The sequence below is a fragment of the Gasterosteus aculeatus genome, chromosome 13 (assembly GCF_964276395.1).
Source record: "Gasterosteus aculeatus chromosome 13, fGasAcu3.hap1.1, whole genome shotgun sequence".
Taxonomy (NCBI): domain Eukaryota; kingdom Metazoa; phylum Chordata; class Actinopteri; order Perciformes; family Gasterosteidae; genus Gasterosteus; species Gasterosteus aculeatus.
This window is the reverse complement of record NC_135701.1, coordinates 11,067,288-11,088,839: the sequence shown is the minus strand read 5'-3', so window position 1 is coordinate 11,088,839 and position 21,552 is coordinate 11,067,288. Positions and strand designations below refer to the sequence as shown.

The 21,552-nt window shown below is 43.9% G+C and overlaps 3 protein-coding genes across 9 annotated transcripts; 1 reads left to right on the top strand and 2 right to left on the bottom strand.

Moving 5' to 3' along the window:
• Positions 1-27: 27 nt before the first annotated feature.
• tpcn1 (two pore segment channel 1) lies at positions 28-10,240 on the top strand. 6 transcript variants are annotated; one of them, XM_078086720.1, is made up of 27 exons: positions 1,421-2,299; positions 2,720-2,807; positions 2,975-3,111; positions 3,502-3,678; positions 3,758-3,871; positions 4,032-4,162; positions 4,286-4,374; positions 4,533-4,567; positions 4,663-4,721; positions 4,833-4,932; positions 5,059-5,175; positions 5,285-5,409; positions 5,491-5,539; positions 5,629-5,692; positions 5,786-5,830; positions 5,912-5,968; positions 6,057-6,110; positions 6,209-6,281; positions 6,760-6,867; positions 6,960-7,121; positions 7,250-7,365; positions 8,271-8,317; positions 8,408-8,476; positions 8,567-8,663; positions 8,867-9,006; positions 9,099-9,179; positions 9,269-10,240. In XM_078086720.1, the coding sequence occupies exons 1-27, from the start codon at positions 2,294-2,296 to the stop codon at positions 9,413-9,415; spliced, it is 2,487 nt and encodes an 828-aa protein (XP_077942846.1). In that variant the 5' UTR covers positions 1,421-2,293; the 3' UTR covers positions 9,416-10,240. The 6 variants fall into 6 exon arrangements, with proteins under 6 accessions (XP_040051147.2, XP_077942848.1, XP_077942846.1 ...); XM_078086719.1 differs by having other exon boundaries at positions 1,743-1,906; XM_040195213.2 differs by lacking the exons at positions 1,421-2,299; positions 2,720-2,807 and adding an exon at positions 28-664.
• slc8b1 (solute carrier family 8 member B1) lies at positions 10,028-16,649 on the bottom strand. The gene is made up of 15 exons (XM_040195214.2): positions 15,840-16,649; positions 14,556-14,708; positions 14,194-14,246; positions 13,648-13,705; positions 13,380-13,485; positions 13,104-13,271; positions 12,644-12,757; positions 12,481-12,558; positions 12,245-12,375; positions 12,006-12,147; positions 11,776-11,897; positions 11,377-11,530; positions 10,888-10,968; positions 10,722-10,786; positions 10,028-10,597 (listed from the first exon to the last, which is right to left on the bottom strand). The coding sequence occupies exons 1-15, from the start codon at positions 15,999-16,001 to the stop codon at positions 10,406-10,408; spliced, it is 1,779 nt and encodes a 592-aa protein (XP_040051148.1). The 5' UTR covers positions 16,002-16,649; the 3' UTR covers positions 10,028-10,405.
• Positions 16,650-16,794: 145 nt separating this feature from the next.
• On the bottom strand, positions 16,795-21,488 carry LOC120830559 (acyl-CoA dehydrogenase family member 11). Of its 2 annotated transcripts, none has more exons than XM_040195283.2 (15): positions 21,382-21,488; positions 20,153-20,441; positions 19,838-20,061; positions 19,610-19,709; positions 19,364-19,481; positions 19,060-19,202; positions 18,805-18,957; positions 18,455-18,549; positions 18,273-18,372; positions 18,039-18,179; positions 17,868-17,960; positions 17,686-17,793; positions 17,438-17,609; positions 17,211-17,277; positions 16,795-17,119 (listed from the first exon to the last, which is right to left on the bottom strand). In XM_040195283.2, exons 2-15 carry the CDS (start codon positions 20,429-20,431, stop codon positions 17,005-17,007), a joined length of 1,908 nt encoding a protein of 635 aa, XP_040051217.2. In that variant the 5' UTR covers positions 20,432-20,441; positions 21,382-21,488; the 3' UTR covers positions 16,795-17,004. The 2 variants fall into 2 exon arrangements, with proteins under 2 accessions (XP_040051217.2, XP_040051216.2); XM_040195282.2 differs by having other exon boundaries at positions 20,153-20,510; positions 21,382-21,468.
• Positions 21,489-21,552: the final 64 nt, after the last annotated feature.

Below are 21,552 nucleotides of genomic sequence, written 5' to 3'. Positions count from 1 at the left end.
TAATGTGACAGGCGTTTTACAAAATGATCTCAGCTCCATTGACTTTTATTTTGAAACTCTGACAACGTTCACTCAGCCTGCCGCAAATCGCTTTAGTGTCGTGAATGTTTGTTGATCCCGCAGTAACCGCATAGTTTAGCTTCCGAAGTATTATTTAAGTGTCCCGGCATTGTTGCCCGCGAAACGACTGACCAAGACACACAACTGGGTGCTTTTAGTCTCCGGTTGAATGTGAGCAGAACACGCAGAAACAGCCGCTATCGGCGAGGAAGCCGCAGTGGACGCGCAGCGGGAGTCACTGCCGGTCGGCCTGCCGGACGGCGGACCAGTTGATCCGGTGATACGCGTCGTTTTGTGACGCCGCGAGCACCGACTACCGCGCCCGGCCGCTTCACCGAAGTTGGAGAAAGTGTTGTTTTGCCGTGCAGTGTGCGCGGGTCCGGACAGCTGACGGGTTTAGCGCCCCGCGCGCGTGATGATGTGCAGTTGTCTTCGGGTTCGCGCGTTAAGCCGTGCACGTATCTAGCTGGTTACACTTAGTTTTACGCATTGACACGTCGAGGCGCCAACATGGAGCCTGACGACGACGACGTGCCGCTGATCCTGACCTGGGATGACGCCAACAGCGGTCTGCTCAGCGAGGACGCCGAGCGGGGGGACGAGAGTGAGTCCCCCCTGTCCTCTCTCCCCCCTCCCCCGCATGCTCCTTCTTGTGTAAAGCTTCTAGTGACTGTGGAGGATTTAGATTGCGGTGCTAGTGAGTTGTGTTCTTGTAATAGATCATCCCCATAGAGGTGGACAACAGCGCAGCAAACTGACCTGCAATCGACTTCTCTCTAAATCACTTTACCTTAAAACGATGAAGCAGCCTGGTGATTTATTCCGTGTTCCATTCTGCTTTTTTGGCTCCACACGTCACTGTTTTTGTGTTTGTAGAACTTTATACTGTCATTTCGTGTATGATGCATGAGTGTATTTTGTGATATGAAGGTAATGCTCGTCTACTCACCGGATGGGCACTGAGCACTCTGAAGATGCTGCGTGTTGTTGACTGTGAGCTGCATACGTGCAGCACGTCTAGGCCACACTGCAATAATGGAGAGCAGAGATCGTCCACCGGGCTCTGAACTTGTGTGTGTGTGTGTGTGTGCGCTCTACGTATGGTTATCCATGCATCCACTAAACATAGTAATCCGGCTGCCTTTGTATATGAGCTACAAAATGACCCATCAGAGAAACTGCTGCCTCAGCGGACTGGTGCACCCCTGAGCCCCTCCCCGGTGCTCATGTGTGTGTACCGTGTGTGTGTAAGTGTGTCCGTGTTCCTGAGCGTGCTGGATACTTTTCTCTGGCCCTCGAGGTGAACAGGAAGAGGAAGAGGAGTTTTCTTTCCCCTCAGGATATCAGGGAACAGTGGACAAGGAGGAAGTTTCCCACTGTTCTTGCTGGTCGCTGTTTGAAAAGCGAGCGTTTGGACCTGGACACGGAAAACAGATGGTTGAATCGAATCACATCAGTGACAAACAAACTCGCCTGGCTGAAAAGTGTTGAGTTCACTTTTGCTGCTGATGGTCAAGACTTCCACAAAACTAGATGTTTATTTGTCCCGGGAGAGAAGCTGGTCATGACTGCTGAGCATGTTTGTGTTTCTGTGAGCGCGACCCCACCGTGTTTTTGACCGGGTCTCTGAACATGTTATTGTTCTCAAACAAATGAGAGGTTGGAGGGGCACATGACAGACACGCGGCCGCTGGATGGAATTTGATCTTCACACTTCAGCTCGACTGGCTGCCGTCATGGTGTAAAGCAACGATCTGTGACTGCCTTTCACAGACTCACCTGGAAGCAGAAACCGCTTGTGGGAAGAGAAACCAGATCCACACGGGACGAAATTATGGCGCTGCCAGTAAACACATAGTGTGACTTGAGTTTGTTGGATGTCACTGTGTTAATCTGGATTGAATCTTTTGAGTTTCATTGAGTTATTTTTGCAGACATTTTGTCGTGCTACGTTATCTGTGTCATTCAATAGTCTTGTTACTGCTTCCTCAGTGTTCTCAGATATCTAGACGTCGTCTCTCTTTTGAAGTTAATCTCTCTACCTCCATTCTAGCACATGATTAATTCCTCTTGTGGGTTTGCTCTCTTGTGTCTGTATCCTGTCAGTGGAAGGAAAGGGAACGTAATAGACACTGTGGTATCAGTGCTAACACAACATTTTTACATTATATTACGTGTCATTTAGCCTACTGACCGGAGTCAAAGTGCAGAATCCATCCGAGGCGGGAGGCTGATGTGTGTGAGTCACATTTCAGTCTTTCTGGTTACCGTATCTCTCAAATATGTTCTTTGAAAAAAAAAAAAGAAACCATTTGTCAAGGAAGTACTGAGCTTCATGAGCATCGTCGATTCTTTTGCATGGTGTCCATCTCCAGTGTCACTTTGATCCCTCGATTTGAGCTGAATATTGTTGAATCTGTGAGGACTCGCCTCTGGACTGAGGTTCTGGAGTTTGCATCTGGCCGGAGTGGGATGTTTGGCCACATGTATCTCCAGATGTGTGTAGGTGTTGGAACAACACCAGGGCACTGTGGATGACCCCAATATACACACACGCACGCACACATGTGTCGTGGACTTCAGTGAGCTTGGTTCTTCTTCTCACAGCTGGTGTACAGAGACAAATCCAGACCCATCAATGGAGTGTGTATGTGTACAGGCAGATGGCTGCCATGAAGATCAGACCCACACTGGGAGTCCAGTATTGCTCTCCTCCTATGCCTTACAGTTAGAACTAGACTGCATTGGTAGGCCCATACCGCTCTATGTACTGTGTGTGTGTGTGTGTGTGTGTGTGTGTGTGTGTGTTACCCACATACAAAAGGATGGTTGTCGAAATTGAAATTTTCATTTTTGTTGTTGAAGGCTGTATCCCAAAATTGAAACCTTTTGTGTTGAACGTGTTGTCTTCCAGATGGAGGAGGAGGCCATTATGACATAGTGAACAACGCTGTGAACTCAGCACCCGGGCCACCGAACCACAGAGCCCAAAATGTGTCCTTACGCCAAAGCTGGGAGATGAACTACCAAGAAGCAGCCATCTACCTGCAGGTATTTACAAGCAGTTGATTTTTGATTAATTCCTTTGTCATTTAAATATTTTTATTATTTTTATTGGTATATTTTAACATATTAACTTAAAGGATGCTACTTTTTGGACATTGGACACACATGGGATTATTTGTATTTGTCGTTTTTTCTTGTGTGGGTTATGACAGTTTCTCTCCACACAGCACTTTATTGGTCCGTGCTTCATCAGACCAGTATGTCATATCTCAGTTATGTTAGTGCGCTGTGTTTCTCAGACCACAACGCTCCATAGCGGTCAGACATTGCTGCAATCGACAGGTTTTCAAACCAATAAATAAAGTAAACATACTAATTAACTAAAAGGCTGTCAAATTGCGCGATTTAAATGGGTGCGTTAAATTTCCCTCACAGGAGGGAGAGAACAATGATAAGTTCTTCACCCACCCTCGGAACCCAAAGGCGCTGGCAGCGTACCTCTTTGCACACAACCACCTGTTCTACATGATGGAGTTGCTGACGGGCCTGCTGCTGATGATGCTGTCGCTGTGTGAAGCTCCGGCTGTGCCTTCACTGCGCCTGGACGTCTATGTGAGCAAACACACACACACACACACGCTCGTACCCACGGCCTGCTGTAAAAGTACCTGTGCATCTGATACCGCTGCAGGTCCACGCCACTCTGGAGCTGCTTGCTTTGGTTATGGTGGCATTCGAGCTCTGCATGAAACTCCGCTGGTTAGGCTTCCACACCTTCATACGCCACAAGAGGACGATGGTGAAGGTAACTGATCTGCGACGGGCAACTTCCTGAAGGCCGGCTGGACGCTTGCTCTCACAGGGTCTGGTCCGATGAGGGACGGCAGTCACCCAGCTGTCTGCTGGCTGCACGTCAGTAGGTTGGGATTCAGACACTGTTCATGGTGTCTCTGCTCCTTGTCCAGGCGTGTGTGTTGCTGCTACAGTTCGTGGAGGCCATAGTGGTTCTGATCAGACAGACGTCTCACGTGAGAGTGACCAGAGCTCTCAGACCAATTTTCCTGGTGGATTGTAGATACTGTGGTGCTGTGCGCAGGTACATGATGACTGAAACAAACACACAGAAGTTTTGGTTTGGAATATCATTTTTAGCTCCATAATACACTGATTATACTGTGAAAAGCATTCATCACCGATAAGGTTTATTTCATCCAACCAGAAACTTGCGTCAGATCTTCCAGTCTCTTCCACCTTTCATTGACATCCTCCTCCTGCTACTCTTCTTCATGGTTATCTTTGCTATCTTGGGTAAGAGAGCTTATTGCCTTCCTGTATATTAAAGGCGGGTGATCCTTTTTGTTCCTCTTTTTTTACAGAAAATTAGAAAACAGTTTTTTTTTTTTTTTTTTTTTTTTTTAGAAGGAAGAGGGTTTGCTGTTTAATATATGATTGTTGTGTTCTCCCAGGTTTCTGCCTCTTCTCCCCAAACACTGCTGACCCGGTACGTTGAATCTTAAGTGCCTTTGTGTCTTTCAAAAGTTTACATTTTCTTGTGTGGTCTGACTTGAAATAATAAACTGCCTCCTCTCGCCACAGTACTTCAGCACACTGGAGAACAGCCTCGTCAGCCTGTTTGTTCTGGTCACCACAGCAAAGTAACGTTGAGTTTTCCATTTCCTATAACACAACACGCAAGCAATGTGAATGTAAGCGCTTTTCTTTGTGTCTCATGACTTGTGTACGTCGTGCGTCCCTCTTTGTGGTAGTTTCCCTGATGTGATGATGCCCGCGTACTCCAAGAACCGCTGGTCGTGTGTTTTCTTCATTGTGTACCTCTCCATAGAGCTCTACTTCGTCATGAACCTGGTAAACGCGGGGTTGGGGTTAGGCCTGTTTTCACAACATTTCATTCCTATCACAAATGGACACGGCGCGCAGTCGGCCCTTCTGTGCTTTTGCACTCATCCGCCTCTCTCCTCCGTCCCCCTGCAGCTCTTGGCGGTGGTCTTTGATACATTTAATGACGTTGAGAAGATGAAGTTCAAATCTCTTTTACTTCACAAGCGCTCTGCTATTGACCACGCCTTCCAGCTGTTAGTTAGCCGACAGGTACGAGCTCGCCGTTTTATGTATTTTGATACAAGTTTGGCACTAATGATTTTTTTTCATACACATCGCCCGCGGTAATTAATTGGTGTCGCTGCGGTTTTCTTCCCAGAGGCCCATGGGCGTGTCGCTGAAACAGTTTGATGGTCTGATGCGATTCTACAGACCACGAATGTCCGCAAGAGACCGCTTCCTCACGTATAAAGCTCTCAACACCTCTGGGGCTCCTATGCTCAGGTATCAGCCTCATACACACCTTTAAAAAAAATCTGTGTGTATGTAATTGCATTATCACCCTTTCTGATTATTCTGCTACAGTCTTCAGGACTTTTACAAATTCTATGAGGTCACTGGCCTCAAATGGAAGGTACGTAGCTTTACTGTTTATTTGTACTGTTTGGTCATAATTGCCTCTATTCAGTGTTCATGTACGTAATCCGTGCGTGTGTTGTTTAGCCCCGACGCAGTGGAGAACATTGGTTTGACGACCTTCCTCAAACGAGCTTCCTCATTTTTAAAGGCAAGTTATCTTTTTTTTGTCTTGTGTTTACCAGACAAAACCGACATGTTCCTTGAATCCATATTCTCAGTGCGTTCTTCTCTATTTCATTAGGCATCAACATACTTGTGAAGTCCAAGGCCTTCCAATACGTCATGTGTGAGTTTGATCCTCCTCCCTCACGCGTACCCGGTGCGAGCGTCTCCTCGTAAACCTTTTAACCTCTTCTCTCGGCTACAGATGTGGTGGTGGCCATTAATGGTGTTTGGATTCTGGTGGAGACGTACACGCTGAATAGTAAGCTCTCTCCCGTTGACCTTAAGGTGTGTCACTGAAGGAATGTGTTTCTGCACTACAGATTTCTCACCCTTCTGTCTTCGTGCAGGTGGATTTTCCTGGTCCAGATTTGTACCCTGGAGTTACATTGTTTTTCTGACTAGTGAGTGGGTCACATAAAGAATCATCATTTGCTGTAAAACGGCTTGTTTGTGTGCACGTTTACCAGTACTGACTCTTCCTCTGTCCTTCCACTTTTAGTTTATGGTGTAGAGGTGTTATTGAAAATAACTGGTTTGGGGCCAATGGCTTATTTCAGCTCTGGGTGGAATCTGTGAGTAATAACTTCCTGGGTTGATTGGTTGATTGATTGACACATTGAATGAGTGGTGGAATCAAAACGTCAGACTTGTGAGAACATAGGACTGCATACATCCATAACATAACAACATTAAGTCTGTACATTCAGTACTCTGACCCCATAGGGCAGGGTTGGTAATCTGTAGAAACATTGACAATATATGTGTTGAAATTTACGTTACATCCTGACAGCAATCAATGAATCAAACGCTGAATGAAGATAGAAATGAAATCCAGTATCTGTGGCTTTTTTCAGACAAAATGATAGCAGCTTGTAGCTGCTGTTAGCTACTTTAATGCGAGCAGAGTTGGCACGCCTGGGCTATTGTTTTCTTCTTTGTCAAGATTACCAACACTTGCTTTAATGTGACAAAAAAATTCAACCAAAACAAAAATGTATTTCAGCATGTAAATAGTTTTGGTTGTAATCTTCACTGTGCTTGTCTGTCCAGATTTGATTTCTCCGTGACGGTGTTTGCCTTCCTGGGTCTGATCGCTCTCGCCTTCGATATGGAGCCATTTTACTTTATTGTTGTTCTGAGACCATTTCAGCTGCTCCGGTACACTTTGATTTCTTACTCTTAAGAGCATAATTAACATGTACTGATGTTTTACCTTTTGGGTTGAAAATGTGATCCGTTGTCTTTCACAGGTTGTTTAAGATAAAGCAGAGATATCGTAACGTGTTGGACACCATGTTTGAGCTCTTCCCCCGGATGGCAAGTCTGGGCTTGACCTTAATCATCTTCTACTACTCCTTCGCAATTGTTGGGATGGAGTTTTTCGCCGACGTGGTTTATCCCAACTGCTGCAAGTGAGTTAAACAATTCCCTTTTATTTGTGGTTTTGGGAAGTAGTCGCATTAACTTTTTTATTTTTTTTACCTTTGGCACAAGATGATCAATTATGCTAACTCACCTAATCAATGTATTTCCTTCTCAGCACCAGTACAGTGGCAGACTCCTACAGACAGATAAACGTCACCTATGGAAACAAAACCGTGCTGGAAGAAGGATACTATTATCTCAATAACTTCAACAACATTCTCAGCAGCTTCGGTAATTCCCTTTTATTTTTATTTTTAAATAAGGCTGTAAATGAACCATAATAAGTGTAAGTCAATATCTCCGTAGGTTCCAACAAGCTCGCCTGTTATTCTCAGCAACCCATTTGTTCTCAGTAACGACCTAAAAAAGATCTCCAATATATAAAGTTAGATTTTTTGTAAAAGCCTGAATAATTTCCACAACATACTATGTTTTTTGATGACATACTATTTGATCATTTTAATGAAACGCTATCCCATGACAACGTAATGTATTCTCGTGCCATATTGTCTTTTTCCTTTATAAGAAAGTTGTATAATACCACAGATTTTAGGACTTTTGATGGGATACTTTAGTATTACTTTTAAGTGACTTTTTTCACAGTGCTGTATGATGGATATCTTGTGACTTTTTTGGACATATTGTAGTATGAACTTTTTGACATACCCTTTTTTTCTTGGACATACTAAACTATTACTTTTTGTAACTTGATGACATACTATACTTTGACCTTTTCTTGATAATTAATTTATACTAGATTGTTATCTTTTTTAGGATTTTCTAAATAGATACTTTTCAATGACTTCATTTCTTTTTTTAAACATATTATAATTTTCTATTTAATTGTCATACAATAATATGACGGACATAATCGATATACTATAGTGACTTTTGTCACTGACATTCTATATTATGACTTTTTTATTTTCTTTTGGTGACATTCCAAACTTGGCTTCTAATGAAACACTATTCTATGACTTTATTTTTATCTCTACACTATTCTGTGACATACTATACTCTTCCTTATACACTTTGTTCCTGTTTTATGAAAAACGTACGTACTTTTGTACAAAATGTAATCAACATACTATGACTTTAAACGGATCATGTTAATTTATTTATATTTTTACCCCCAGTGACTCTGTTTGAACTGACTGTGGTCAATAACTGGTACATCACCATGGTAAGAGTCATTCTTTCATCAGTCACTACTCTAAAGTCTTTATCAGTGGTATGTTACTGTTTTCCTGATGCTGTGCTTACTGTCCTTCAGGAAGGTGTAACTTCCATGACAACCCACTGGAGCCGGCTCTACTTCATGACCTTTTACATAGTTACCATGGTGAGTCCTGTGCAACCATGTGTGTTTTTGGTACACGCCCCGTACTTCTGCTTCCGTCTGTGCATTGATGTGTTACTCTCGTATCTCCAGGTGGTGATGACCATCATCGTAGCGTTCATTTTGGATGCTTTTGTGTTTCGTATGAACTACAGCCGCAAGAACAGAGAACCAGTGGAAAACCCAGAGGGTGAGTTTGTGTGTGGGTGTGTATTCATACATTTAGCTCTTTAGAACGAACACCTTTTATATATTCTTGAATCGTAATATTCCTTGAACAGATATTCAGATAAAATGCTTATTTGACTGTTATTTGGCTGCCAGCACTGACGAAAAGAACAGTGTGAGGTCTGAGTGAGCTCAGTCGTTTTAAGGTCTGCGTTTGCGCTCTAGATGAGAACGGGATCGTGTTTGAAGTAGAGGTGAGTCGGGATGAAGCTCTGACCACTCTGGAGCTGTACAAGCAGACCTGCCCGGGACTGTCCTCCCTCAACTCCTTACAGGGAGTCCTACAAACTATGGACAGAGGAGGGGTAAGACCACGCGCAGACAATAAACTCCTATTCCTCTGCTCCTCACATGAAATTAAACTAACCCACTTTCCTTATCGCTTTGGTGTGCATAGCACTCGTCTATGGTGTACCTAGGTCGCAGGTCGAGGACGAAGAGTGACCTCAGCATGAAAATGTACGAAGAGGAGATACAGGTAAGAAACCGAAGACGTATTTCTGAACGAATGCCATGTCAGTCGTTGGTCTGTCGCTGCCTCCTCACTCTTGCCACGTCTCGTTTTAGCACGAGTGGTATACCGAGTATTCGAGGGAAGACCTGGCTGAGCGAGAGCAATGCCCGGAGCATGATCCGGATAGTCCCGTCTCCCTCCCGTCTTCCTTCCCAGAGCCTCAGCTCAACTCACAGACTGGACCTCACAGTGTCAACTAATGCAAAGGCTGCAAGCGGTTCTTACTCATCACAATCTCGGCATTTTTTAAATGCAAATAAACCCCATTACTCCCGGTTCTCCACACGTGAAGTTTACCACGGAGGAAAACTGGTACGGGAGAACGTGAGATGACGATGACTCTGTCACTATGGACAATACGACTGCAGTGCAGATCTGTTGCTCGACCAGTAAAGCTCCGTTTTCTCTGGGCCAATGTTACCAGGGAGCCTGTACTACTACGGTTTGTTGTGTATGTATGCTGCCGTAGGCCATTTGTGACTTTCTGTAACACTTGTAGTACTTCAACCTGATGTATATGGGAATTTCTGCTTAATAACACATCTCATTTATCTAAATCCAAAAGTATAAACACTCCCACAGAACTATTAGTGTAACTAATAATGTAATAACGTCTCAACGGATTCAAAGTGTTTCACTTTCATATAATTTGTTCTTCAGTAATGTATTACGGTGAGTTAAGAAGGTATTCCAAAAATAAAAATGTCTTAATTGTCAAGTATTTCTGCTGTACTGATACTGCTGAACGGCTTATTTACAATGTATAATTTAACACAGACCAGCATACCATTACTACAACCTGTTCAAACAAATACCAAACCAAAAATTATTTAATGCCCTAGATGCAGCTTTGTACAAGATTATTTTAACATGTTTTACAGTACATTCAATTCATTTACAATGTTTTAAAGTATACATTTCTACAACCTGTGTTTTCCCTCTGACCTCACAAAGTGCCGTCTCACATCCAGTCAGCACAAACAGCAAGTTGAATAAAGGCACAGAGTGAAAGTTTCCGCTCTCCCATAGCAAAGAAGTCTCTGTCTTTCATTTGCCTTACGAGCAAAAGGTACTCTTGATTGTTGTAAAAATAGTGTATTAAAATGATGCATAGAAGCGGGTGAAGGTCCTTTCCGGTGTGTCATTTTCCTTCAGAGGTCCCACATGTCAGACAAGTTCGAGATTGAAATCTACCCAAAGTGGATGAGACCAAACTCTGTGAGCAGTGCGATGAGAAGGAAGACGGCGTAGAAGACGATGAGGAAGATTCCGTAGCGTCGATCCAAGTGGAATCGGCTCAGCGGAACAATGACGAAGGAAAGAACCAAAGACAAACCCAGAGATCCTGCGAGAACCCACGTCAATAAACCCTGTGATTCAAACTGAGGAGGAGGAAGGGACAAAGGATGCGTCAGCAGTTTTCAAAACAGTCAAATATTTGACACTATTACTCTGAAGCTTCAAACCAGATATTTAACTCTTGATTTGAATATTTCAGACAATTACCTGCACGCCAGAGTCCGTTTTAATCATCTGCAGCAGACATCCTATACCGACTCCAAACAGCATATCTAAAGAACAATAGTCAAGGACAATTCAAACTGCAGCTGTCGTACGCGTGCAGACATTGTTATTATACTGAAACACTGTTCTCTTATAAAAACAAGGATACTGAAAATGATGCCTCCGAAGCAGGCAGCGATGGCCATTCGTGGGTAACCCTGCCGGGCTATGGTGATGTCAGAGAAGCAGTCTGAGAAAGAGATACGCATACAGATGATGTGCTGAAGGTTTCAATTGCAAGTATATATTTACCAAAAGATACTGTACTGACTTTTTTAGGGACTTTCAAGCATGGAATACTGCACATTTTTAAAATACTTTGACATACACGACTTACAAAAATAAAATACTAGACTATTCCACATAAAACTATAATATTTTTGCACATACTCATTTATTTTTGAGATTTCTAGACTTATTTTGTGATGTTTTAAAAATACTAAACTATGGCTTTCTATGACATTCTACATTCCTTATTGACATTTTATACTGTGACTTTTTCGAAGTTATCTTTTGTGACTTTCAAATACTACGACTTAATTTGTCACCTCATTTGTCACAGTCGTATATCTTTGGAATAAATAATAACAAATACTACCTCCTATGCTGTTGCCCCAGGCCAACAAAGTCAGGCCCAGCACGGTGTTGCTGAGACTCAGCGCCACGCCGAGCATGTGCAGCAGGCTCACCACTTCAGAGGCCGCTGCACTGATCAACACTGCACTCACCACGAAGCCCAACAGAGCAAATAGCTGCAGAGGCAAGAAGACAAACGTAGACTTCAATGCAACTTGGAAAATGTGCATTAATCCAATCAGACAGCAAAATATTTTTTGGAGCAGTGATTGATGAATATGATGAATATGTACAGTGTGTGTTTAAGCTGTAGGGAGTCTGCCGATTTGGTCAAGACTGAAATCTCAATCTCAATAAACTATTGGACAGATTTCATTACAAGTCATCCATTGTGGTTTTTTTAATACACACAAATACTTACTGTGTGATATCTGGGAGGACAGTCATTGGTGGTGCTGCAGAACACGATAGCGGACAGGAAAAGTCCCAACAGAAGCATCAGCAGCCACAGAGGAAACTGCCCTTGGATCATGTAATTTCCATCTAGACATCAGTTGAGGAAAGAAATGCGGGGATTGAAAAGTAAAATAAAGCAGTGTGGTGATTTAATGTATTTAATGTGATCATGGCGGAACGCCGTGCTGCACTTACACATTCCAGACTGGAAGGTGAGCACACACACCAGAGGAGCAGTGATCAGATGAAAACAGTTCAGCGGGCGTCTCCAGTTCCTGTCCTCTTTATCAGGGTCAACCACGGGGACGCAGAGCAGCAACAGCACCTCTAAAGGTGTCTGATGGGAGAGTTTTAAAAAGCTTTGCACTCTTGGTGTACCAACAAGATTCCTTCAGACGTTGAGCCTTTTTTCCCCACCAGTGCCCCCCACACACCTTCAGTACTTTAAAGACTCTCCAGCCCCACGATTTCCTCCTCCACTTCCTGTTGTCCACCGGGTTCAGAGAGCTTAGCAGGATCTGACTTGTGGACTCAGAGTAAGGCAGAAGTGGCCTGTACTCTGACTCTGAACACACACACACACACACACACACACACAGTGTATGTTAAGGTCCCGATCACGCAAAACGATCCTGCCATTCATTTGTTCACATATGATTCACATACTCACCAAACTCCTGTTGGATGCTCCCTCCAGTCAGGCAGGGGACGTCTTCATAATCAGACGAGTCGGATGAGTCAAACTCTTCTGCAAGGAAAACCAGTATCACCACGGCCAATTATGACATTTTATTTGGTAATTTCCTCCTTGTACGTATATTTGTGTTTCTAACCTGGATTATGTGCCCCCCTCTGGACACTGGAAGTCATCGAATGTTTCTGCCGGTTGTAGATGTACGCACTGATTATAACAGTCAATACGTAAACCACATAGAGACTCAGGTACCCTACAGAAAGGAAATGAAGAGCTGTGAAGCTTAATGTCTGTGTGAGTGTTAAATACTAAGAGCTGAGAGTAAAAATGTATTTATACACATTATGTCCTGCCGTATGCAGTACTGTTTGTGAGGAGATATTTAAAAAAGAAAAGCATCGCCTTTTAACTGCATTCTGGCATATTAATTGGTCAGAAAACAGATTGCAGCCCAACAGCGTTGGATGTTGGCTGCAGAACATACACCCTGGAAGGCTGCAAAGTCCTCTGTATTCATGCGTCGGTAAACAAAAAATGTCATATCCAATTGTTTTAGTCATTCAAAATGAAGGGCTACATGCCGCATATATGTTGTATACCCAGCGTTTCTCCCAGTGCTGTGGTTCCTCTGAACAACATGAGGAAAGTCCAAAACACCGCCACCATGTAGAAGATGACATCGCGCAGGAACGGACGGGAGGCCACAGCGAAAGGCTTCACCAGCGCCACGCTCCCGGCAACCACCGTGGTGACAAATATGCCAGCTCCTGTGTGTACGGGGGGGAGGGGGGGCAGAGAGCATTCAGACAAAGGGCCAAACCAGGTGTACCTTTAAAAAGCTTTGGCTGTTTACGTGGCTGTGAGAGCGCGCCTACCAAACAAGGCTCCCACCGCCAGCCCGGCGGTGTGCGGGTGGGAGAACGCCGCTATGGCACTGAAGACGTCAGGAGCTCCATTGCCGAGAGCCAGAAACGTCACTCCCTCGACACAAACAGCAGTCAAGGCAAGTGCACTAACATCACTGAAGGGGAAGTGGCAACACTGAGAGAAACTTAAGAGAGGAACTGTCTTGGTGAATCATCAGTCTGATTGTAGGTAAGTGTCGTGAAGTGAGAGACTAAAGCGCATGTGAATAAAGGATACAGCCACATTGTGAGTGAGGTGCAGACTGGTAGAGATGGCTGACAGGTTGGGGCAGAAACTGTGAAGAAAAAGTGGAAAAAGTGAGAACGCAAAAGAAAAGACAGTTATAAAAAAACATCTCTGAATTTCTACTAAACAGTTTTCAATAATTCAATAATTCAAGTTATTTGATATGAAACAGTATTATATGAAACAGTACAGCAGCTTCTCCACCATTCAGCTACAGTGGTGAATGTGTGGAAAGTGGTTGGGGTGAAAGAGCAGAAAAATCTGTACTTCCTTTGAGGAAATCTCAAAGGAAGTACAGATTCGAGTGAACACAACTCGAGTGAAACGATAATGAAAAAATCGACCGCCATGTGACTCTTCTACATGTGACCCTTAAGCTGAGCGCACTGTGGGCATGGATGTGTGTGTAGTCTGCCAAGGTGGGCTTCTTAATGTAGCGCAACGCACTCCATGGCAGAAATCTAATCAGTGATTTAGGCTCGCTGGCGTAACACACAAAAAGTACACACTGACCCCGGCAACGTGAAAGACACTTACAACTTAGACGCTGTGAGTCCGAGAATGACGAACAGAAAAAGCAACCATATCATCTGAGGAGAAGCAGAACGAAGTGAAGGTGAGGTGAGTGTTCTTTAACACACTCAGAGAAGACAAAAGTTCAGCTTGTCGTACGCAGAGAAATGTTTCATAAAATGTTTCAAAGAGGAAGTTGTATGATCGTTTAGCAAAAAGTGAAATGACAGAAATTCCTTAATTTACAAAAGCAAAGTAATCTTCCTCAAAAGACCAGTTGCTGCTGAGCTGCAGTTTCGTTCTGCCCACACACACACACACACACACACACACACACACACACACACACACACACACACACACACACACACGCGCGCGGGTCTTACGCATAGAGTGATGGTGAGGGGTGTGAGGTTGGGAGGAAGCAGACAAAAGGCCACGTGAAGGTAGTTGATGAAGCCATCTTCCATGTTACAGTCTGGTGTGTTTCTCACAAATGCACAGCGGTCTGCAGCACTGAGGTTCATCACAAGGTCACACTGAACACACACAAAGAAGAAAGATTGTTGTGCAAATGAACAACAAAACAAATAAACTTTTTTGTAAAGTATTGTGAAAGAGCAGGGCCAGAATAAAGCTTTACTGTCCAGCAGGGACAAATTGATTACTGGGTCCCAGTTTTCCCATCTCTCATTGTGTCCATTGTGTTGTGGTAAGTATCAATCAAGGACAACACACAACAGACTGTATGTGGCAGCTTTGTAATATATTGCCCCTAAACCAAGTAATTTAATCAAACAAGAGTAATTAAATCAAAAAAAGTAATCTAATCAAATCAAAAGTAATGAGGGACATATAATGGTGCTATAACATGACTTGGAATGGCCTCATACACTCAGATACACTGAAACATGGTGTATGACAAATAGATGTAAACAATCAGTGGTGACTTTATTATCAGGCACATCGCTAACAGCTCATGAGCCATAAGATCTACCTTCACAAGCAATAAGGTTTCATTTTGTTTCAGACTGACCCTGAGGAATTTCATTTGATTGAGTTTTGTCGTTAGAAATTGAGAGAAATTGAGTTGAATTGTACCGCTTTAGATGTTTAAAGTCATCCAAACCCTATTAAGCAATAAAATACAGCCCCGTAACAAAACAATCATTAATGATAACTTCATAAATATAAATAAAAAGTACACGTTTAACAAATAAAAAAACAGACTCAAGGCTCCCTTACAGGAGATGACCATAACAAGTCAACATATGGAGCAATGAACACAAGGTTCATACACAGTACCAGTCAAAGGTTTTGGACACAGTTTCTCAAACTTTCGACTAGAAAAGGAAATATGAAGATACCACAAATATACATTTAGTCAGCTCATGTTATGCTTCAGTGGTGAATATTCCACCACTGCCTCTCTGGTCTGGATCTACACGAACGAACATCTGCCCTGATGTGGATATGCAAGCGTTGCATTTAATAAAGAAGTAAAACGTGATTTATGGCTTGCGTTAAGCACGTGACACCCGGAAATGCCTACCGACAACCTGTCAGTTTCAAATCAAACCAGTAAACAGCTCGGACACATGCACACACACATCACACACGGTCACTAAATGTCCCGCTGAGATGTCAACTAGTTGTCAAACATCACCAACCTTATCGTTGCTGTCTTGAAACATGTTTGTTTGTGTATTATTTAAAGATGACCACCCGGCTAATCCGACCACAGGCTGGTTCGCGAGGACATGTGAGCCCCAGGACACCTGCCGGTGATACGACAACACCAGCAGAAGGGACAGGACAGCGGCTGAAGACATGGTCCACTTTATCCGGGAGACAAGTTCATTCTGGGTGACAGGACGGCGGTGGCTTCTTTAACTCCCCCAGCGCGGACCCTTCTGTTTGAATGGAGCCGTATTGCAGAAAACGAATTAAAATCCTTAAAATCCACTTCGTTATGTGGCTTTAGGTTCAGCTAAACATCGGTGGATTGATTCTTTAAGTGTCTTTCACAGACTGCTCGCCAGATTTTAATGTCCGTGTACATGTTGCACATTCTCGCCCTGAAACTCCACCTACTGTTTTTCCAACCAACACGCGGTGCGTTCAGGGACTCCTCGTAAATTCAAAACTCCCGAAAATACGTGGTACATCACTCCGTAGCATTAGGAGACTTGCCCTCAAATCAATTCAGATATAGTTTGGGCACAATACAACAGTGATACGGTGAACTAACGATATCAATTCATAGCAGAGTCTAAAAATAATTAACTGGTCTATACGTTTTGTAAAACTGCACCGTTATATTGTTTAATAGATCATACTAAACTATACCATAATAGACCATACTGTTATAGAATGTATTGGAGTTCACAAATGCAATTTATCCAACAGAAAAAAGGCAGCATGTATGTTTGTACAACTCCCTCCTGCTTGCCTCACTTGTGACCTGTGCTCTATTTAAATGGTTGTTTGTTGCTCAATATTTCCCCAAGAGTGTAAACAATGTGGCAGTAGTCATGACTTTGAATGTCCACTTTACACTTGTCACACAAATTGTAAATGTATGGTTCCATATTTAATACAGACAAAAAAATATATTGCAGAAAGTTCATATACAGAAGTTAATTTAATAAACACCCAAATCATATTAGACAAGACTTTATTGTATTATATACTACATTAACCCATCTCATTCCTTTTCCATGATTGGGTTGTATTTGAATTCCTTATTTTGTATAACACATGGTCTAGGTCATCTCCCATCTACAATTTAACTAGTTCTGCCACAGAACAAGGTACAGGTGAATCCGGCAACCTTCAGCCCTGGATGGGCCGGTCATACACAAGTTCAACATCATGTGACGCTGAGCTGAGATCATAGCAGCCTCTCTCCTGTTTAGTGGCCACAGGGCACAAGTCCTGTTCACACCACCTGATAAAAGAAAATAAAAAACACATTTAATTACCTTAAAGTAGTGTTAATATAACTGTTAATGTAACCTTTGGGGTTTTGTTTGCTTTACCTGAGAGCTGCATATGTATCTGGAGAAGAGGCTCCCACCCAACAGGCATGGTCGATGAGAAGAGCACCTGTAAACAGCCATAACGTTTTTACATTACAAAGTCTTTCTGCAGGGCTTAGGTTGTACCAGTGCATGTGTAAAAAAGAAAGAGGGTATAAAGCCCTTTGTGGCTCAGTTGGAGATGTACTCGTAAGGGAGAGGAGTGTATCTGTGATCGTGGCATCCACCTGTGTAGATACGAGCCAGGCTGTAAGCCAGGTCCCGGGCTGCTAGTTCCAGGTAGCCAGGAGCTCTTGTAGCTGCCACCTGAACAAAAACCTCCAGTTGAGAGAGAGCAAGGTCGACTGATTTCACCGCCGGCGCCAACCTGGAAACACCTGATGCACCTGCAAGCAGGGACTGCAAGAAGAAAACAAGTGAGCATCACTCTCCTGTTTAACCTGGCGTTTGACAGGGTTATTTCCTGACTCTGTACCTTGGCATGGGTGAAGTAAGCATGAAGAACCATTCCTGAGCTACGAGCCACACAGCGCAACACGTCCAGAGACAGAACATTTGTGGTTCCCTCCCATATACTCAAAACCTGAGAGAGAAAGAGGCCGGTAAGCTTCAAAATAGAAAAAAACTGTAAAAGGAATATATAAATATTGACCTTACCTGTGCATCGCGAAGTAGTCCAGGCAACCCTGTATCCTCAATGTATCCCTGTCCACCGAAGCTTTCCAAACCCTCCGACACCACAGCTACCGCCTGACCCAAAACAAAACAGGCAGTAAGGGTCGCCATCAAAACAGACAGCGTACTACAACATCTGCGCAAGCTGGTCACCTGCTTCCCGGTGTACAGTTTGGCGACGGGAGTGAGCAAACGCAGCAGGTGTGCGTCATGCCGAGTCGCCACGCCGCTCTCTTCTCGCCCCAACAGACGACAGACATCCATCACCAGAAGAAAAGCTCCACGAGTCTCCACCTGTCCATTGTGGCGGCAAGCAGTGAGGCGTGATGGGAAACTTGCTGAGTTGCTTATAGTTTGCGTAGTTTGTTCAGCCCCTCGTCCACTCACCTCCATCCTAGCGAGAGTCTGAATGTGCAGCGGGTGGTCTTTAAGAAGCTTTCCAAAAGCGGTGCGGCGAGTGGCGTAGTCACGAGCTAGCTGGACCACCCTGTGAACACAAACAAACGCACATGCAATCAATCTGCTTTCCTGCAGCACGTTCAGCGCCGAGTGCCGGAGCAGAATCCTGCCTTCTCATTGCGGCCGCCGCAGAGATGCTGTTGTGTATTCGGGTTATGGTCAGCATGTCTGCTATGGAGGCTACACCTCTCCCTTTCTCCGAGAGCTGCAAATGTAGAGAGGGAAAAGAGAGACACACACTCACATGATAGCAAAACAAATGAGCCGGCATTGCTTTAATAGAAGGATTCACAAGTATAAGGCATTTTTAAATGGTCTACTTGCCTTAATATGTTGTATTATTTTCCGAATATAAATAATATATGTAATGAGGCATGAACAAAACATGCTTTATTACAAACAAATAACTGCACCTAACACCTGTTTTTCATTATTCATTGACTGATGGTGTGTAACTGACCCTGTGCGCCGGCAGGCCGTCCAGCAGCAACTCAGCAGTTGGCATCTGTCTTGTGCCGAGCTTGTCCTTCAGTCGCTGGACCTCTATGCCGGTCAGCCGTCCGTCCTCATCTCTACTCACCTCTGCGTAGAACAAACTCAAACCCCTGCTGCCCTGTGGGAAGGAAGAGAGACCAGCTCGCATTCAGTGCAAGGAAATCCCACTGTAAGTCATAGAAGAGGAGCGATGGATGGTGTTATGGGACGTCTGCAGCACCGCTGTGGTTGCTCCTGTTCGGTCCTGCACTCTGGCCAGTGTCAGGGTCATGTCTGCGTCTGTAGCAGAGGTGAACCACTTGAAGCCGTGTAGTTTGTACGAACCGTCTGTCTGGGGAACAGCCACCGTCTCTGTGCCACTGCCTGAAGGGATGCAAGACAGGGAGAGGCAGTAGTTGAGTTATTTATTCATTTACTCACAATTCAACAGATAATTCATGTAAATAACAATTTCTGAACTTTTGACTCTTTTGGCTGAAGTTGATACTGGTTAATCAGATACAACGTGGAGTGTCACTACTGACCCACGTCAGATCCTCCCTGTCTTTCAGTCATCCACTGTCCAGATGTCCAGAAATGCTTCGGCTGACGGGTGGTCAAACGGCTGTAGGCTTCATCCACCGGCCATGAAACACCTCTGGACTTCACGTATACAGTCAAATAATCGAAAAGTTATGTTTATAAGCTGAGAAAAACAAGCAATCAAACGTTTATTGTCTCTGTGTGAAAAAAAGGCCTCCTGTTGTTACATTTTACATTTTCTGACACACCTGGATGACTTTAGCAGCTCCATCGGTCATGGCCAGGGGACAGGTGTACAGACCAGAGGAAGGAGAGAAGATATACAACTTGCTCATTTGATACACACGACTGGAAAACACACACACACACACACACACACACACACACACACACAATTACACTCTTTTAGTGAAACTTATCTTATTAGAAACTCCCAAAAATGTTATTGAACTGAAATATGCCATGCATCTCCTTACCTCCACTCCCCAAATGACCTCTCATAGCCAATGGCAACCAGTCCTTCCTGTGCAGACAGGTCTTTCATACGTTTCCAGGCCGGGGAGGTCACGATGTGGTCCACTCTGTGACCCCAGGGGTCAAATTGCACCAGCCGTGGAGGATTAACCTCACACTCTCGACCCCAGACATCCACCTCATTTGCCACACGCTCTCCAAATGCATGCAAGTCGGATGAAGCTGCCTGTGAACAAGCGTATGCACGTACAATTACACGGATTACACATAGTTTATTTCCATGAGCAGTTGACGGCACAGCTGCACTGGCTCCTCACCTCCTGGGGCAGGTGTCTCCTCATGTACCCTCTTAGCAATGCATCCTCTAGAAATGGGTTCTTCAGAACTGGTCTTTCCTGAAAGAAAGATCCTATTTTGGCTCCAGAGAATGGCAGGTATCCAGCCGGCTGCCCCAGTTCCTCTTCAACAGTTCTTCTGGTGCCGGGCTCGGCCACACTGGCTAATCTGATGTGGCTCAGCGGTGGAGGAACACCACGCAGCACCTTGGAGCGGCCTCCAGCTACACGGCAGGTCAGTAGGGCTGAGCACACAGACATGGCTCCAGACCTGCAGGACCCAGGTCAGAGGTGACTGTTAACGCCACGCGGCTCGACACCTGGAGCAACTGTGTGAAGGCTGGAGAGAAAAAAATACTTTGTTTTCAGGATCATTTTGAATTCAAAAACATAATACAACACTAACTATTAAAAACACTACAAGTGTGCAGTTTGCTTTTGTTCACCAACTGTTCTAAAAGTCTCTGATGATACGTCACTTTCATTCGGGGAGGCATCGCAGGCAACAATCTATCATATGTATATATATATCAATGTATTTACATACATACATCGATGTATGACACACCACTGATACAAATGACAAGTTAGCGCTCGGTTGTCGGTCTGGGCCTTTAGTAGGGTCTCTGTGTATTTCACACTTCATATATTGGTTCTTTTCCATGAATGTATTGTTTAATACTAACTTAAACCTTTCTTTTCTGGGTGATCAGATATTTGATCCGTTAGTGCCTCCACCTGGCAGGTATAAGATCCTGCAAGCAATTCAAAACCCACATATTCATCTCATACTACCCGAAAACAGATGAAAAGGAGAAATACAGAGTATTCGCATGAGTAAACGGTGAATCATCACTAGAAGTCAGCTGACCTCCAGTTGTGTGGGTCAAAGTTCATTCCGTTCCGATGTCGTTTTCGGTCAGTTATTTTGTATTGTTTGATTTAATTGTAGTGTAATGTTTAGTCCAGGTAAGAAGCCGTTAACCGAGCCTTTTCTCATCAAACTGCGGAGTTTATTTACACTCTTTAACCGAAAACGAGTCGCTGTGCAATAATGTCAACAGTTAGCCAAGCGGCTAACTTACGTCAACAACTCCACACGACTGACTCTCACTTTAATACAATTTATACCGATACTTGTTTTGACAACATTGAATATTTATGTTGAACGATACATTCCGAGATGTGAGGGAAGCTGTTTGCAGCGTTACCTTGAGTTAGTTCACGTTAGCAATCACCGCTACACCTCAGCTGCTGACTGCGCCCTTCAAAATAAAAGTTCAAAAAACGGCCCGCCGATAGTTTTGATCTGTCGAGTCTCCAAGATGTTATAGGTATGTTTTTGAAATATCTATGAAATGTGTTAAATGGGAATTCGTTAA